At 46.0% G+C, this 16,820-nt stretch overlaps 6 protein-coding genes across 6 annotated transcripts; 3 read left to right on the top strand and 3 right to left on the bottom strand.

Annotated features, from left to right (window-relative positions):
- Positions 1 to 676: 676 nt before the first annotated feature.
- C8R40DRAFT_1170194 (delta-5 fatty acid desaturase) lies at positions 677 to 2,507 on the top strand (the record flags this gene model as incomplete). The annotated part of the gene is made up of 9 exons (XM_046231493.1): positions 677 to 799; positions 855 to 929; positions 992 to 1,425; positions 1,474 to 1,684; positions 1,750 to 1,815; positions 1,882 to 1,967; positions 2,022 to 2,214; positions 2,268 to 2,369; positions 2,427 to 2,507. 9 exons carry the CDS (start codon positions 677 to 679, stop codon positions 2,505 to 2,507), a joined length of 1,371 nt encoding a protein of 456 aa, XP_046086697.1.
- Positions 2,508 to 2,880: 373 nt separating this feature from the next.
- C8R40DRAFT_1044380 (C2 domain-containing protein) lies at positions 2,881 to 8,239 on the bottom strand (the record flags this gene model as incomplete). The annotated part of the gene is made up of 17 exons (XM_046224222.1): positions 2,881 to 3,114; positions 3,169 to 3,280; positions 3,337 to 3,956; positions 4,013 to 4,125; positions 4,184 to 4,246; positions 4,297 to 4,414; positions 4,472 to 4,743; positions 4,794 to 5,319; positions 5,373 to 5,431; positions 5,482 to 5,520; positions 5,572 to 5,638; positions 5,698 to 6,191; positions 6,245 to 6,516; positions 6,579 to 6,844; positions 6,912 to 7,601; positions 7,671 to 7,990; positions 8,086 to 8,239. 17 exons carry the CDS (start codon positions 8,237 to 8,239, stop codon positions 2,881 to 2,883), a joined length of 4,419 nt encoding a protein of 1,472 aa, XP_046086696.1.
- Positions 8,240 to 8,854: 615 nt separating this feature from the next.
- Positions 8,855 to 10,396, top strand: C8R40DRAFT_1170192 (mitochondrial carrier; the record flags this gene model as incomplete). The annotated part of the gene is made up of 3 exons (XM_046231492.1): positions 8,855 to 9,241; positions 9,293 to 9,506; positions 9,558 to 10,396. The coding sequence occupies 3 exons, from the start codon at positions 8,855 to 8,857 to the stop codon at positions 10,394 to 10,396; spliced, it is 1,440 nt and encodes a 479-aa protein (XP_046086695.1).
- Positions 10,397 to 10,594: 198 nt separating this feature from the next.
- Positions 10,595 to 11,978, top strand: C8R40DRAFT_1170191 (Alpha/Beta hydrolase protein; the record flags this gene model as incomplete). The annotated part of the gene is made up of 4 exons (XM_046231491.1): positions 10,595 to 10,682; positions 10,747 to 11,061; positions 11,125 to 11,235; positions 11,287 to 11,978. The coding sequence occupies 4 exons, from the start codon at positions 10,595 to 10,597 to the stop codon at positions 11,976 to 11,978; spliced, it is 1,206 nt and encodes a 401-aa protein (XP_046086694.1).
- Positions 11,979 to 13,149: 1,171 nt separating this feature from the next.
- C8R40DRAFT_1102535 (cyclophilin-like domain-containing protein) lies at positions 13,150 to 14,547 on the bottom strand. Its single transcript, XM_046227999.1, is given in 10 exon segments — positions 13,150 to 13,323; positions 13,415 to 13,562; positions 13,665 to 13,697; positions 13,753 to 13,800; positions 13,872 to 13,933; positions 14,032 to 14,054; positions 14,180 to 14,182; positions 14,193 to 14,237; positions 14,304 to 14,345; positions 14,406 to 14,547. 10 exon segments carry the CDS (start codon positions 14,504 to 14,506, stop codon positions 13,307 to 13,309), a joined length of 522 nt encoding a protein of 173 aa, XP_046086693.1. The 5' UTR covers positions 14,507 to 14,547; the 3' UTR covers positions 13,150 to 13,306.
- Positions 14,548 to 15,104: 557 nt separating this feature from the next.
- Positions 15,105 to 16,659, bottom strand: C8R40DRAFT_1170190 (uncharacterized protein; the record flags this gene model as incomplete). Its single annotated transcript, XM_046231490.1, has 6 exons — positions 15,105 to 15,240; positions 15,300 to 15,377; positions 15,437 to 16,106; positions 16,173 to 16,451; positions 16,505 to 16,594; positions 16,653 to 16,659. 6 exons carry the CDS (start codon positions 16,657 to 16,659, stop codon positions 15,105 to 15,107), a joined length of 1,260 nt encoding a protein of 419 aa, XP_046086692.1.
- Positions 16,660 to 16,820: the final 161 nt, after the last annotated feature.

Genomic DNA, 16,820 nt, shown 5'->3' with positions numbered 1-16,820 from the left:
CTTGGTCATGGTAGTAAGTTCTTCCAATTGGGCTTGATTTTGACCAATATTTTTCTGGATGGGAGCTTCCAATTTTCTCCGAATTCACGAAATGCAGGTTTCTCGAGCTTAACTTCAAACTGGTTTCAAATCTTGAGCAAGAAAACATAGCACATTGTGAATATGGATAATTGGTGAGTCAAGGTCAAGATTTAACCATTTTTGACCGAAAATTTTGTGCCAAGGCCTGGAAGCGCCCTTTTGACCAAGATTTTCACTGATTTTCAACAATGTACAAGCAACATCAGGAACGGGAACCAACCTCTATAAACAGGGGTGCATAGGTGCACTGGTTGAAATCCCGAGGTGTCCAATCTTCACGTAGCTAGCACGATTCTAACTTTTTGATTCTAGTTCCGACCCGTTCAAACCGTACACTTTGGCATGCGCCCAACAGGCATTAATGACAGCATCCTAGTATGACCTGGTATGACATCCAGCCCTCCTACGTATAAAAAGCAAGAGAACTTCGCTTTAATCGCCACTATTACATTCTCGTTGCATTAGCAAACCCGGGATTTGATCTTGCTCTACATAGGGCCTCTGTTGTCTTCTGAAGACTAGACCTGTTCTTAAGTCTCTACTCTTCTTTATATACCACCTTTCTTCGGCAACGCTGATGACTTCAATTTGCAGCATGCATGTTCACTATTCGGACATTAAGCTCACTGCGCCAGATTTCACCTCTAATATTGTAACCCTGGAAGAACTGAGGGCAGCTTGCGAATACGATAAAGTTTGGGTCTCTGTTGATCGGGTAGTGGGTATATTTTTTTATTTTGCCATAGTGTCAGTTCATCTCTACATCTATGCAGGTGTATGATTTGACAGAGTTCATGAATAAGCACCCAGGTGGATGGGAGTTTTTATATATGGCTGCAGGAAAAGACGTATGATTTTTATGCTTGGATCATACTTTTTTTGATCCTCACTCCACGTACTCTCTCCCCAGATATCACAAGTATTCAAATCCTATCACGGACAAGCTCAGCATCAAGTTCTACTCAAGTACCAGATAGGAATTCTATCGGGGCAAGATGTCCCTTCATTCCCACCGGAAGATGAATTTTCTTTGACACTGAAAGAACGAGTCAATAATTATTTTAGATCTACAAAAATAGATCAGAGAAGCTCTCCGTTTGCATATGTCAGATACTTTCTCAACACAATTGCCTTGTTGGTTTTTTATTCATTGCAGTGGACAACATTTCTCCACACTGCATTGATGTTCTATATCATGGCAATTGCTTACGGAGCAGCACTGGCTCAGTACAGTCTTTCTGCTATGCATGATGGCTCTCATGGGGCAGTCAGTTATAGCCCCGCATTTTGGAGACTGCTTGCGATGGGACATGATTTTCTAAATGGATGTTCAAGCACCTTGTGGTATGTGTATTAACATGCAAAGATTAAGCTTTCGCTCATTCTTCAAAGGGTATATCAACATGTTATGAGCCACCATATTTTCACAAATGTGGAAGGTTTTGATTCTGACATTGACACGTCCGACATGGAATTTTACCGCATCAAGGAATCTCAAAAATATTCCCCCATCTACAGATTCCAGTCCATATATTCACCATTCCTGTATTTTTTTCTTGGAATATCTATCCGTATTGGAGATATGTGCAACTACTATAGAGGGGTGAGTGTGGACTCACAATCCGGCAAGTTTTGTCTTTCAGTTTTATTGACACTTCAACTCAATAGCGCCGAGGTCCACTCAAAGTCAATCCCTTTACTGCCTCTCAGAATCTGATTTTTTGGGGGGGAAAAGTTTGGCCTTTCTTTGCAATCTAAGTTAATAATACTCATGAGCCATCAAAATCCTTTATCACGTAGATATTTTTCCTGATGACCCGGATTACTTTCCCCTTGTATTTGGGAGCCACACCCCTACGAGTCATCACCGCATTCCTCTTGACAGAGTAAGTGTCTGCTCATTTGATATATTCTCCAAATCTTACTGAACCTCTTCGCAGTTTCACCTTCTCGATCATAGTCACAATGATTTTCCAAGCGACACATCTCGTTGATAGTGTAGCATTCCCTCAAGTGAATCCTGAAACAGGGAACATCGATGTGGACTGGGCTCGTCTGCAAGTGGAAACTGCACAAGACTTCAGTCATGATAAACCATTCATGACGTTTTTCTCGGGCTCTTTGAACTATCAAGTGGGTTTTTCTCCTCTTCATCCACTCGATTCAAAATTATGCTTGTCTACTAGGTAGCACATCACCTCTTTCCTTCTATTGCCCAGGAGCACCTTCCTGCCGTAGCGAAGATTGTACGTCAAACTGCAATTGAGTTTGGTGTCAAGTATGAAATTGTGAGCAATTACGCAGTATCTACAGCGTTTCCGGATTTATTTATTCTGGGCTTGTAGAAGGAGGGTCTCTGGGCTGCAATAGGGGGTCACATTGGGCTGCTCAAAATGCTAGGCACTCCGCCCACTAGCTCTCACTAGTACTACAGTAGCAGATCCATAATCCTGTCAACTTACTAGACTCCAGAGAATATCAGATGGGTGAAGCTGAATTCAACACTGGCTGGAATGTTGTTTTGACTAGGTATTGAATTTCAAAGGTAAATAAACGCAATACAGCAGGTATCCTATTTGTACATCGCAGAGTTCATGGAATGGTAAAACAAAGGAACTTCGCAACTCCCAGCCTGGACTTTCGATATTCGAAGAAAGAGAGGTTTAGTGTATCATATTATGTGACAAGCATTATTGCTCGCCGTTGCTTGCGTAACATATGGATTTTAGGTCAAGTCCATGGGGAAACCCGAACGCGAAATGAATGGAACGAGCGGTGGTAGATAATTTAGACGGCTGACTAGTCGTCTTCGCCTCCCCTGCGCCGCCCACTGATACTGAACCGACTCGGAGAAGCGATAGACAGAGTCCTGGACGTATTAGCACGATCTCCTGAAGAGGTTGACGACCTCCGCGTTAGTGGGTTAACGGAAGCGTCAAATTCTAAACGAAGGCGTAAGAGTCCAGAACCGTTGTGCAATTCCACAGTGACCTCCGCGGCTGTTACTCCTTCAGAGGAAATATGACGCCAAATCTATGTGCACAGGTAAGCCTTATCTACCGTCTGCAAAGAGTGAAAATAACGTACATCGACTTCAGCGTCACCTAGCATTTTGTCCTTTCCCAGTGTCTTATGATCATGAATCCAAACGTACAACTTTGGTGTTAACGAACTGGCGGCGAAGTTAAATGATTCATTCCTGATGAGAAACGTTGAGCATCACATGCACAAAAAGGTCAAGAAAAGAGTTTATACCATTCGGGACTAGCCGTCTTGCCTGAGTGTTTAGTCTTTTGCTCTTTATCTCCCACTCTGATAACGGCATACGCCTTTGCATCACCTCCTGCCAAGTCTTTCGCATCTATTACGGTGACGCGAAGTGTCCCAGGTTCATTGTTTGATGAAACTGGCAGATTTTCAGAGGACGAAGAGGGTGGGAATGGATTTCCAGCTGAGGTCGCAAGCTCCGATGTACCGACAGGATGAGATTGCTGACCAGCGGGAAAATCAGGGACCGACGAGTCGTCAGAACCGTCTCCTTTGTGCCCTTTCTTCAGGATACCTGTAACACCATGGAAAACACCTTTGCCAGCAGACATCGGCAATCCACCAATTTGGGTCATCGCCCTACCAGCAGTAGAGAACGTCGAGGTGTTCTTGCGAGATTTAACGATAACTTCCGGTTGGAACATAAGTCGTACACGAAGGTGACCTTTATCGCCGTGCTTATGAGACGTCAATGTTAACGTTTTTTCTGTTGCTTGGAATGGTTCAAGTTCAGCTAAATCGATTTGAGCGAAACCAAGACTCTTTGCTTGCTCGATCTGATTCCAGTCGAATAACTCCACGTTGAAGTCAGCAGCCACACGAGATGTCTGGATGTAATTCATCAACGATATTGCAAAGACCACTTACAAATGACAGTACTCACGACTGATACGGGGAATTGTTCATTCCAATCTGGATTTAGTGTCTTTTTCTTCGTTTGGGACTTGTAAACTCTTTGTCCATTCAAAGTGAAGACGGCGAATGGATCTGATTTGCCTGCAAATGATAATCAACTAAAAAAGGTGGAAACGACATTTATCAAACGTAAACAAACCTCCTCTGTCAGCAGCATGAATATCCCGACCATCCAGCAACGTTACGTTCAAAACACCCTGGTCTATGAAGAGAGTGAGCAGTGAAGCTGTTCATGCAGAAATGACTACTTACTGTTTATGCTTTCACGAGGCTCCAGAACGACTGGCACGGGAATGTAACGCGCCTCAAGTGTAACAGTCGATGTGCCCCTCTCGTCCGAGTCATTTAAGGTGAAGGTTTGAGCGTTGTCCTGTGATAGTATTTGATCAGAGCATTGCGGAGTGACACATCACCAAACCCAGCTCACCAGCGTCGAGGATAGGAAGCCCTTGGTATCACCGCGCCACTCAGCAATGATATCATCTTTGTCGCCTTCCTCGGCCTCGTTGAGTCTGATCCACACTTGGCTAAAGTCGAGTTCCTTGACGAAGCCCTCCCCAACGAAACCCCAAGACGCCTTTGTACTTCGTGCACGGTTGGTGCTAAAGCATGGCCAATAACCATCATCCAGCAACATCTCGACCCGAGCCTTTTTGGCCAGCCTACCGGAGACAACGTTGAAGACAATGATACCGGATTCTGAGATTCGGGTTGAGTTACAATTCATGCGAATATATGATGATACTCACGCTGAGCCAACAGCTCATCCTTACTCATCTCGACGCCCACATCGTCGTGAGACTCGCCTTGCGCCTCGTCAGAAGTTTCAGTAGTGCCATTGGTACCCACAGTCCCACTAGTCGCATTAGTTGCTGTCGTATCTGTCGACTTTGCCCCTTTGTTGTGTGTTTTTTTAGAAGGCTCAGAGATCGTAACACCATTCGGAACATCTTGACCAGCTTCATCAGCCTTGGATCCAACACTGCGGAACGAGCCAGCATCGGAATCCTTCGACCCCTTTGAACTTGAGGATCCTGAAACGCCCTTGGTGAGCGCAGAAGTGCCGCTTTCGTTGAACTGAACGCCGCCTTTGAGCTTGAGCGCAGGTACGAATTCTGCCTTGTAATGCAGGGTTCCTTTGAACCCTCCGCCCTTGTCGAGGCGAATTTGATCAGTAGCTTCCTTGACGCCGGTAGACTTGAAAGGGTATTCGACGTCGTCGTGTTCCACTGCAAGTTCCTCAACGTGAAGGTCCACGGATCCGAGGGAACGATCCTGCGATATTCGTATTCATAACAGAGGTAACGCGTGTGGATAGGCTCCCGTACCTTTGTTAAATGCTGATAATCCATGCATTCTAGTAGCAACGTCTCTTTCAGAGAATGAACTATAACGACGTCAAGAGAACATATCGTATCATGTTGGCTGCATACGTACCAGGTATGTAGAGAATTTGGTCCCAGACAGGGCTTAAGTCTATAAAAGAATCAGTGAAATACACCAATTATGGGTGTTTAGTCTACCCACTGTTATTGACAACCTCTGTCCTACCCTTCGTGACGTTGGCAACTTGAACGCGAACGTACGGGTCACTCTTTGAAAATTCCATCAGCACTTTAAGCTCTGAATAAAAAAGCACGCTCAAAAACACACCTTTCCTCCCAACGTCGCCTCAACGTTCTTCACATCAGTTGCCCTATCCAAATGCAGCCTCACGACACCAATCGGCGGGGTATACTGATCCGCACTAGCCAAACTTCCTTCCATATTCAACGGTTTCCACTCCGCACTCAGCCTGATTTTCCCACTCTTGCAGTGACTCAACGGGAACCAATCCCTTGCCTCGCTCTTCGCTGTCAACAGATCCGCCAACTTGATAGACATATACCCGACCACAGGGTCTTTCAAGAAATCACGATCATCGATGACTTTGATTGTGATAACAGAGGAGTTTTTGTCGGCGCATAGGAACTCGTGTGGTTCTTCCCAGACTGGGCTATTGGTATGCTTGATGCACTTTGTGGCATGGATTGCAGTGTCGCTGTTCCCGAGATATATTTTGGCGATGGGGTTTAGGTCGCCAGAAAGGGATTTAGTGTGGTCAAGCTCTTTGGCTTGGTGCACGGTGAGACGAACAATTCCGACCTCTGACAGAGCAGATGTCAGATTAGCTTATAACTGAGAAGAATTATACACTTACTAGTATCCGGAACCTCCTGACCTTCTTCGGGTTTCAGTACGGGGTAGAAGGAGATATCGTACTTGAGCTCCCCTCGATCCTTGCCGTCTTTCAGCAAGGGTGAGGTAAGGCCTTCGCGAACTGCGTCTTCTTGAAGCTGAGCTAACTCGAACGTAGCCGTACCCAAAAGGGTATCTTTCCGGTGGTCGTTGAAATCATACAGATTCAAGTTCAATGTCTCCGACAAAGAATTGACCAACACGAATTTGGTCTCCATCCACGTAGGGTTGTACCTGTCAAAAGATACCGACACTTAGATGGCATCATATGTGCGGTCGACAATGCAGAGACGTACGTGTTGGACTTGTATTTGGTATGTGCCAATTCATCGCGATTGTTTATAGCAATAGCGACGTACGGGTCTGGAGTACCACCGCCGATCTTAGTACCTTTGATGCCTCGGGCAGAGTTGAGGGTGATTTGTAAGACCCCAACGGCAGAGTCGAGAGGGGTGCCCGAAAGAAGTTGTTCCAGGTTCAGAGTGAACACATTCGGGTCGTACATCATCGGCTGGAGAGTGGCATGAGTCATATCCCGAATGAAAGATGACAAGCCTGGCATCTGCGAAGGTCAAAAAAAAGTTAGGGGAAAGTATCCTACAACCTGAATGAATGAAAACGTCACGAACATTGGCAATGTCAAATCCAAAGGTCTCTCCGCCAATCGGTTTGAGAACGTAATCGATGACAGGTTTCTCTAGAAAACAGATATCCACTATCTGAACGTGGGGGAAATTCGACATGAGCTTCATACGAATACGCATAAGCCCGCTGAAGGTGATGTCCTCAAGAAGGATAGGCATAGCTGCTGAGGCGAGACCCTTGCCGACTCTGACTGAAAGCACGATCTTTGGATTGACTTTCCCTGCAGCTTGTTTGGGCGTCATCTCGGAGATATCGTTCGGGGTGAACGAAATACCCCAATCCATCATAACAATATCATCTTCTGTCCTTGGAAAGGTCCGGACCTTGTCAATACGCGGAGCTTTGGTTCCAAGAGTAAATGTACTCAGTCGTAGGGAATCTAGGAAAGCAGGAGTGTTTGTACTGAGGATTTGGTCGACAGAGCTGACAATAGTCGTTGAGAGTACTGGCTCGTAGATAAGCCAGAACCGATCAAGGAAATTATTGATCCAGTCCGCAGTTTCGTGTTCGGAAGCTAGACGCGACTTGACTAACTCTCTTTGGATATCATCACGAGACCGTCTTCGGGTTCGTTCCATGGAGGTAGTGTAATAAGTGTTGCATACCGCGAGGATGATGAACAGCCAGCCCCATCCGAAACGAAAACGTGTTAGGAAGTGAGAAGCAAATACAGCCTGGAGAAAGGATGTGGTAAGTGGCGTAAGCTGAGCTATTCTGGGTTCGGGTGAGATTTATCCACGCACAAAGACGATGATCGCAGCGTTGTGATACCAATCACCGTAAAACTGCTCGCCGAGGAAGGCGTTCAGGACCGAATGATCTTTCTCTTCACCTTCTGGTAACGGTGGAACATCAATTCCAGAAACTGCGCGCCAGCCGACCTGATACCATTCGGGTACGTTAGCTGCGGGTACTGCAGGCATGGCGCCTGGCGGCGATGGTGTGGTGTCGTCTAAATCGGTGGTAACATTGCCGTCGGTTTGTTGCATCTTCTTTTCGCCGTCGACGTCTTGAATGTTGATTGTTGGGATGACGTTTGAATTTCCATGGTCAATCTGAACCTCTGTGGCACCGACGTTAGAGTGCCCAACCAGAAGATAGTAGTAGAAGCTATCTAACCTCTCTCGCCGCCTCCTTCATCTGATTTCTGCTGTACACCTTTGAGCTGGTCCTTGGCCTTCCCAGCAACAGCGGCTTTCTGTGCCGGTGAGGCATCTGGGTCAAAGTTGTGGACAGCGACGCGCCCTTTAGCGGCATCGTGCTTGAGTTGGTCTTCTGCGCCGTTGACGGCACCATTGCCATCGCCTGCCATAGTGAGAAGAGAGAAAAAGAAAAGAGAGAATCAAGGATGGTGGGGGTACGAAATATACACAAGTTGAAGCTGTGGTGTAAATGATGGTGATGTCAGAAACGCCAGGTAAGCGCCGGCCATCAATTGCATCATTTAATTTTTTTTCCAATCTCGATGTCGAACGAACGTCGAGGGGGTTCCGAGAAAGTTGGGCCGGAATTCTGCTCAACTTCAAGTTTGAAAACTTTGAAGCTGCAATGTAGCTGACTGAGCTTATTGAAAATAAAGTACGCAATATGGAAACATTTATGTGGATTGAACAGGAACCTCAAAGCTGTTGATGCAGCACTGAAAACTTCATCGAATTCCGGTGCCCAAAAAGGCTTATTCGCTTCTTACTTATTTTAGAAGATTGCCGCTGGCAAGAATCAAAATACTTTCAATCAAAGCGACGTGTGGAATGGAATGTTGATACGGTTCAGATACGGTTCAGGAAAGTTCTGAACGATGGTAAGGAAAAGTCGGGGAAATCCGGCCGAAGCTTCGTCACCGGAAGCTGCGATCCGGAAAGCCCGAGCGTGACATGATTGATTTCCTGACTCTTTCTTCCTCTTAATTAAGTCTTTGAACAATGCAATGAACTCTTCTTCTTCCCTTCGAGATCTTTATTCCAACCCGTCCTCAGCCTGGTCATTTACTCCGCCAGCCCCAGCGGGAGCAGCTGCTGCAGTTGCAGCAGCAACAAACTCCACCCAGCCTACCTCCGGCACACCTTCATTCCAATGGAAATCTCCTCGAGCCTCTCATAATTCAATCTTTGACCTTTCGCCTGACCTAGCCGATGTCTCTGACATTGATATCATGCACGTCGTCAAGACTGTGCTGGCGTCTGCTATGCTTCAGTACACGAGTACAGCTATAGCGATGCCTTGGGAGGTCGGCAAGTTACTTTTACAAGTTCAATGGGTCCCGAGAGATGTTCAGGATCCAGAACGTATACAAGAGGTGCCGGAAGATGGAGAAGTATGCGCATCTCGATTTCTTGCCATGTTGCTGCTGCTGACGTATCAATAGACGAGCGATACAGACAGCGAAGACGAATCGTACTTTGCTGATCCAGGAGCAGCACCTGCTTCCACACATGTACGCAGAGAAGAATACCAGCACGCATTACATGAGGATTCTTGGCCAGAGTTTATCATGCCTGTCGAACCACAAGACGGTGTATGGGGAATGATCAAACGAATAGGTCGCTTCCGGGGCGAAGGCTGGTTGGCATTGTGGAAAGGTCAATCTTTCTTCTTACCAACGTAAAATATCTCTGATAGGTTTCAAATAGGGCTTTTGACCTCCTGCGTCATTGAAGTACTATCCTCAACGCTTCAACCTATCATCCACAACATCCTCCAATCCATCTTCCTATCTCCAACAACTTTATATGACCAACCACCAATTATTCTACCAGTGACCTCTCACTTAATAACAGGCCTCATCCTCTCTCCTCTTGACTTAATCCGTACACGCATGATCGTTCAATCGTTCATTCCCAGATACCGGACCTATTCCGGACCCGTAGACGCCCTAAACCAAATTCTTCGCGACGAAGGTGGACTCAAAGGCATCTACCTCCACCCAAACCTCCTCATACCCGCTATAATCGACTCTGCCTTCCGCCCTCTCGTCGCTCTCGCTCTCCCAGGACTCATCGCTTCCTACGTCGGCCGTGCACATATCACCGAGATAAATAACCCAATCGCATGGGGTATCGCTGAATTAACTGGAAGCTGTGTGGGGTTATTGCTGACATTACCTTTCGAAACTGTTAGGCGGAGACTGCAGGTACAAACCAGGGGACATGCGAACCCGATTAGAGGTTGTGTCGAATTAAGGCCTACGCCTTATCACGGTGTGGTCGATGCGTTATGGCGGATTATCACTGAAGAACGGTCGGATGTGCCTGCGAATAGATACACAAGTACAAAAAAGAGAAGACCGAGCCGAAGTGGTTTGAAGGACGAGACGGTGCAAGTGAAGGAGGATGATGGGTGGTTTAGGAATACGGGCATTGGGCAGTTATATCGTGGACTCGGCATGAGGCTTGGTGCTAGCGTGATCGTGTTTATTTTGGCTCTGGTCAGCGGTGGAGAAGATTCAGATAGTGGATGGGCCGAACTCTAGTTCACATTTCACAAATAAACATCGCTCACCAGTGTACTTGGGTGAGAATAGTAGTAAGACCTGCTTAGTAGGTTGGTGGATAATTTTGCGGACCCGAAGACTTGAGCAGACCTGAGTGTCCTTCATATCGACAGCCGGTACCGCACATATATTTCATGAGAAAGAATTTAAGAGAACATCGATTGGACTCGGTGTGCCATGATCGCAGACACCCGTGACGGCAAAACTGTTTCTCTAACTTGGATCAACTATTTTAGCATAATTCTCTTCTTCACTATCAGCCTACGTGAGTCAAAACTTGAACTTCGATCTAAAGTTCATTCTTTACTAAACCCAACATTCACCTTCAGCACTCGCATGCTTCCAGACGGTCCTTGCTCCTTTTATCTTCCGTGCCAATAGCTACAATTCCAAAACTCTTACACGTCGTATCGGTGATACCTTTGTTCGCGCAAGCACCGCTTACTTGCCTCTCGCAGTAGTCCAATATTTTGTCGGGAGTGGGTTGGATCAATATCAACGATGGGTGAAGAAATACCAGCCTGAGATTGGAGCACTAGTGGTCGAGTTGCCGTTGGACTTTGACGACGAGGGAAAGGGTGAACGAGGACGTGTGTTCTGGATAGGTCCTAAGAGGACTGAGAAGGTTTTACTATACTTCCCGGGTGAGTTTACTTCGGGAGAATTATATCATGCCATGGGCACATTTATTAATGTTTATATAACAGGCGGAGCGTACATGTTTCAAGTAACAGAAATGATGCTTAGGTTCTGGAAATACGCTCAATTAGAATGGGAAAAACAAGGACTCAAGATTGGTATCGCGGTTTTGTCGTATTGTATGCTATCTTCTCTTGCCTCAAAGCAAAATTTGCTGACTCTCATACAAGCTGTCGGCTCTGACCCAAATGCAGCTTTTCCCACCCAACTCTATCAAGCCACTCAAGCACTCGAATACCTTCTATCCGAAGGCTGCAACCCTTCCGACATTCAGATTGTGGGTGACTCTGCTGGAGGTAACCTCGTCGCACAGCTCCTCTCGCACTTGGTCCATCCTTTCCCTGTTTCATCTCTGGTCCCTCCGACCAACTTACCTCCAGGTACTCGTCTCCGAGGAGTATTTATGATATCTCCCTGGGTCAGCCTCTCCAACCCAGATCAATGGGGACCCACATTCCAAAGCAAGGATTACGATGTCACTGTTTACAAAAATTTACAAGAAGCGGGTGAACGTTATGTCAACACCATCTCCAACATCAAAAACAAAATTGACGACCTTTCGCAAGTCGTTCCATACGCTGAACCAGTTCTCGCTCCTGATAACTGGTATTCTAACCTTCCCAATACGGTCGTCGACCGGATCCTAGTCACAGCAGGGAAAGAGGAACGGCTTTCAGACCAAATCCAGGTGTTCTTCGAACAGAAGATCAGGCCGTATTATTCGGATGCGATTCTTCTGGTGCAGGATGGGGGAATTCATGACGACGTCTTCATGGATTTCTTATTTTCGGATACGCCGTTGGAAAATCGGTTGACCCCTGTCGTTTTGGAGTGGATTGCAAAGGGGTTTAGGACTGTTTAGGTGTTAGGTGTGAGCGATGTTGTGAACGAAGTAGGTGACAAATGCAACATTCGAAATATAATGTGATTCCATAAGTAATGCTCATTACCACGTTTATCCGTCTGAATCTGCGCATATACTCTATTATTTTACGTTGATCCAAACACAACTGGGCGCCCTTGTTCGCTCTTTCTACTTCAAGAAGGCCAAGAGATCAACCGATCGTCCTCCACCACGGGACATTAGTATAACTATCCGAAACCCCTCATCATCGTCCTCCGCAAACTCTTCAGAATCAATTTCTAGTGTTCAGCGTCCAAGTTCAACTCAACCCACCATGGCACATTACAAGCTAGAGTTTCGTCCCAAATGATGCTGCCGATGATACAACAAAGCCGCAGTTATGAGTGTGTTGCTTCTTTCCCTTAAACTCATTCTGTACCTCTAATGTAATATAGATTCCTGATCGCTCCGTGTTGTCACAAGATATCAAATCCAAGCATTTACGGCTTGGAGACTCGCAAGAGGTACACATATAGTGGCAAAAACCTCCTTCACTCGCGGAGAAAATCGAAATCACCACCCACAATCCGCAAAGCCGAAACCCAAATAATGTCGCTGCTCTTCTATGACCATGTCAATTTCCGAACCGTTCTCTAATCACACGAATTCCCTCAATCTCTCCCAGCTGGCAGCCACCCCTGCTTCCCAACCATCTCTATCTAACAAACACCTCGAGTATATCGACATTTCTCTTATCAAAATTACAGACCAGGTTCTCATTCCGGAGAATTTATCACCTCATTTCTTCGTTTTAGTAAAGGAACTTCAGCCCGGTCAGAAAGTAGTCGTTGACTGCACAGCTGTTGGGAAAAGTCAAACAAGGAAAAATTGGTCCGCTCATGAAGATTTTTTCGGCCTTCACAGTCCTGCTGTGCTGAGCAGTGATAACTAAAAGTCACAAAAAGTGCAGCATTTTGTCTAAAAACATTGTCTTCAAAAGGGATTATTGAAGGCGCATCAGGTGCCATATTCTCCACTGAAGATGATGTTGTCATCGTATGCTTGGGGGATATGTCGCCTCCCTGGTTCCTTGGAGAATTGTTCTACCTATCGATCGGCTAATCGAAAGTAGAGTTGGAGTTTCCTATAATTATTTGCAATTGCTGCTGCTGATCATTGAAAAGTTGGTTGTAGTAACCTCTATTCAGAATCATACTGTCTTATTTGTTGCCAAAACATTTGGTACTTTCAGTAATGCTTAATGTCACAACTACTGCCAACATTTAACAATACTTGATTGCAAAATGACCATTCCTTGGGTGCGAATGTATCATTATCATTGTTCTTCACATTTCACCGCATTCTACGTTGAGGAGAAAATAAGTTTACGACGCAACAAGGCAGAGGAGAGGATGGGGAGGTTAAAAGCATAAAATCAAGGCAAAGGGACTCACCAGTGATTTTCACTACTAACTTTGGTCGGTTGTTTGGACCTGTTGCAACATTCTCGATTTTCCTTAAGGTGAGCATCCCATCGATGACTTTTCCGAAAACAACGTGTTTACCGTCCAGGAAGTCGCATGCAGCAGTAGTTATGAAGAACTAGAAAGCAAGTGAGAAGAATGGGAGGAAGGAAGAATTCAATGACGGATTCGAGTTAGTGATACGTCAGAAGAAAAGAGTGAAGGTGGACGAAGCGCGTACTTGACAGCCGTTCGTGTTAGGACCCGAGTTTGCCTGAAAGAAGACGCAGATTGAGTATGACTATGGGTGCGGGACAACCCTCACGAACCATGGATAATAATCCAGGACCAGTATGTTTCTCTTGGAAGTTTTCGTCCTGTGGAACGCAAGCCCGAGAGTCAATTGATGTCTTCTGGAAGGTTTGAAGAGGTTACATGATATGCTCACCGGAAAGTCGTCACCATAAATCGAAAACGATCCCGTCCCGTCACCTTTCAGAAAATCTCCGCCTATGTCATCGACACGCGACACGACGCAAGAAAATGAAACGTGAGGACAGAAATCAATTTAGAGTCTAATATCTCCTGTCTGGATGGGTATCGGTCACCTTGACACATGAATTTGGGCACACTGCGGTAGACGCCCTTTGATTAGCTCTTTTCAGGATGTCGACGTCCATGAGAATAATGGATTAGCATACACTCTGATGTTGAAAACGTAGGAGATGATAAGCTGCACAATCGTTCCCGAGAATGACTTGGTGCGTACCTGTGAAACGTAGCATTCTTATAACCTTGAGGTCGTGAATTGACTCTGCATCAACGAACAAATTCTAGATGAGCCTTCTGACACCTTCGCCATGAATATTCTCAAATGCACCGAAATTCTCCTGTACACAACTGTCTGAAGTTTTCCGCTGTTCTGGACGGGTCATAATTCAGTACAAGTTATTCTGTAGAGTGATTATATGGTAGGTAGTACTTGGGCACTATATCACTGAAAAGCTCCATTTTGAGACGTCCTGCGGGTGTCTCGCCGATGTTGATGTCCATGAAAACGACTGGCCTAGTTGTGGATGACATTGCGTGGTGATGGTAAAAGAACAGATTATCTGGCGTTCATTTCGGCGCTTGATTGATTTTCCATAGAAAGTCGTCCTTTAACAATTCCGCCGCATCCAACAATCCGAAAAGAAGTCATTAATCCTTCGAATAACCCTTCAGCTACAAATCAACACAGTGCACCTTTCTTGCGGTAACGAATACCACAAATTCGAGCCGTTCCGGATTGACCGCGGCGATGAAAATATGTTCCTTTACTGACCTCTTTCTCGATCGTGAGCTTTACTTCCTCAGGCTCATGTGTCTGCTCAGAAAGATGGACTCAGGACTGCTCAGAAATCATGATCTGGAACTGAATTTCAACATTGTTGACGGTGCAAAACGGTGTGAATAACAATATGTAGATCATGTCTAGGCATAAATTTCATGACCAAAATATGGACCCAAAGTACAACAGGAATAGTAAAGTAGAAAATGAGAAAAGTCAGATGAAGGGAGGATTCAGCAGAGAGTTCAGAGTTCATACAACATCCTATGCAAAAAGACGCCACTTTTAAGAAACACCAAGGGAAAAGGGAAAGCCGCGGAATAAATGAAGTTTAAGAAACTTGATGGACGTTTACGATAGAAATATCCACCAGCCTGTGAACGCCAGTCCGAAGAGGATGCCCAGCGCCCGGGCAACGATAACGACGACCAACGCTTTACGGATCGCAGCGTAGAAGGTACTCAACGCTTGTCCAGACCAATTGATCCTAAAACACAAAGTTTTTAGGAAAAGGGAGAACATGGTTTTATCGAAAGAGTTACCCACCGTCGATCATTTACGCCCCCCGACCTAATGCTAGCCTCCCACCCACGAACAACTTCACGATAGCGCTTACCGAATACCCTACGAGCACAACACGCGTTAGGTGAATGCGAACATGAATACTGTAGGACAAAACACACCAAATCCAGAAATTCACATCGGGATAGGAGAACCTTGGGAAAACAGAAGCCAAACTCGGTGCGACGGCTTCCATTCGCAGACCCTCCGGTGTGCCATGGTATGGTAGGTACATAACCGACGAAGAGAAGGGTGATGAAGCGCGGGAACTCGGTCCATGTTTGGTATCTGCTTTGATTCCCAGGTTAGAAGACGATGATGGAAAAGGCATAATCATGTATGACATCAGGTCAAGTGTCATTCCCAGCGAGAGTCCCCAAAGTTTGAGAATCTGAGGAGCTTCCGTGTTGGAAGTCTGGGGCAGCGATGAACAAGGGTGCAGGACTATGGCGGGGAATTCCATGCTTCCTACGAGAGCCCGAACTAGGAGTTTCAAAGCAACTGAATGTTTTGGGGCAAGACGCGATGCGGCATCAACCGTAACTTGGGACCACTGCGGCGGGGTGACCGGTGACACAAGGGTTTCTAGAGGTACCCAGTACAGCGTAGTTGACGGTACGGGATCAGGAGTTGGAGTATTTGGTGTTACTTGAAGGAACACAAAAGGAGAAAGAATCATGAGGAGTCGTTTTCCAAGCGAAGTGGTGATTTCGCGGTCATCGAGTTGGCCAATTGACAAGTAGTCTTTTTCGGCGAGGTCAATGCCAATTTCTTCCCATGTTTGGCGGAGAGCTGGAGAAGGAAGAAGGAACAACGAGATGAGTCGTCAACAAATCGTATGAACGAAACACAAAGCACCTGTGTACATGCCACCCTCATCATCAGGTTCTGTTCGACCACCTGGGAACGCTACATGAGCTTCATTGTGATTGTGGGCTTGTGGTTGTGAGTGAGCAGTTTCTTCTGGTAGCGGCGTGTCTCTCTTGAGAAAAAGTATCTCAGCGCGAGCGTTAGGATCTTTCACCCAGTCCAGTTCAAAAAACTCGGAAAGTGTTGGTTGCGCAGACAACGTTGCTGGCTGAGCGTGAGGGGAAGGAACGACCCGTATGAGGATTGAAACTGCAGCTCTTCTAGGCTCTACAGGTAGCAAGTAAGCATCGAGACTGATAAGGAAAACGCTATAAACGTACGGGTTGGTGGAGAGGCGATAATACGCGGAGGAGTTGTACGGATGCGGTGAAGAGCTCTGGACAGCAGAGGAACAACAGCAAAAGGTTTCTCTGACGAACATCATGTATTTAGTTGAGAAATAGAAGGCCATAATATCAACATGCTTACCTGACATGACTGTCGAAGTTTAAAGATGTTGCCAGGCGTTTCCCCAAACAAAACAAGAAACTTTTGGGGAAAAGTCTGGAAAAGTTCTATTCTAAATCCGTTCAACTCCGTTATTTCCGTCCCGATGCTTCCGTTGTCGATCAGCCTCAGTTCTCTGATAGTCGCACC

Source organism: Lentinula edodes, assembly GCF_021015755.1.
Source record: "Lentinula edodes strain Le(Bin) 0899 ss11 chromosome Unknown C8R40scaffold_16, whole genome shotgun sequence".
Classification (NCBI taxonomy): domain Eukaryota; kingdom Fungi; phylum Basidiomycota; class Agaricomycetes; order Agaricales; family Omphalotaceae; genus Lentinula; species Lentinula edodes.
Note: the sequence above shows the minus strand (reverse complement) of the source record. Positions and strands in the feature narration are given on the sequence as shown.

Bases quoted from the DNA above. Each gene is read 5' to 3' on its own strand.
- C8R40DRAFT_1102535 (XM_046227999.1), bottom strand. From the start codon at position 14,506: ATGTCATCCACAACTAGGCCAGTCGTTTTCATGGACATCAACATCGGC. The intron at 14,346-14,405 runs GTACTACCTACC...TGACCCGTCCAG, and splicing joins TTCAGTGATATAGTGCCCAA to AACAGCGGAAAACTTCAGAC. The intron at 13,801-13,871 runs GTGAGCATATCA...TGCGTTCCACAG, and splicing joins TTTATGGTGACGACTTTCCG to GACGAAAACTTCCAAGAGAA.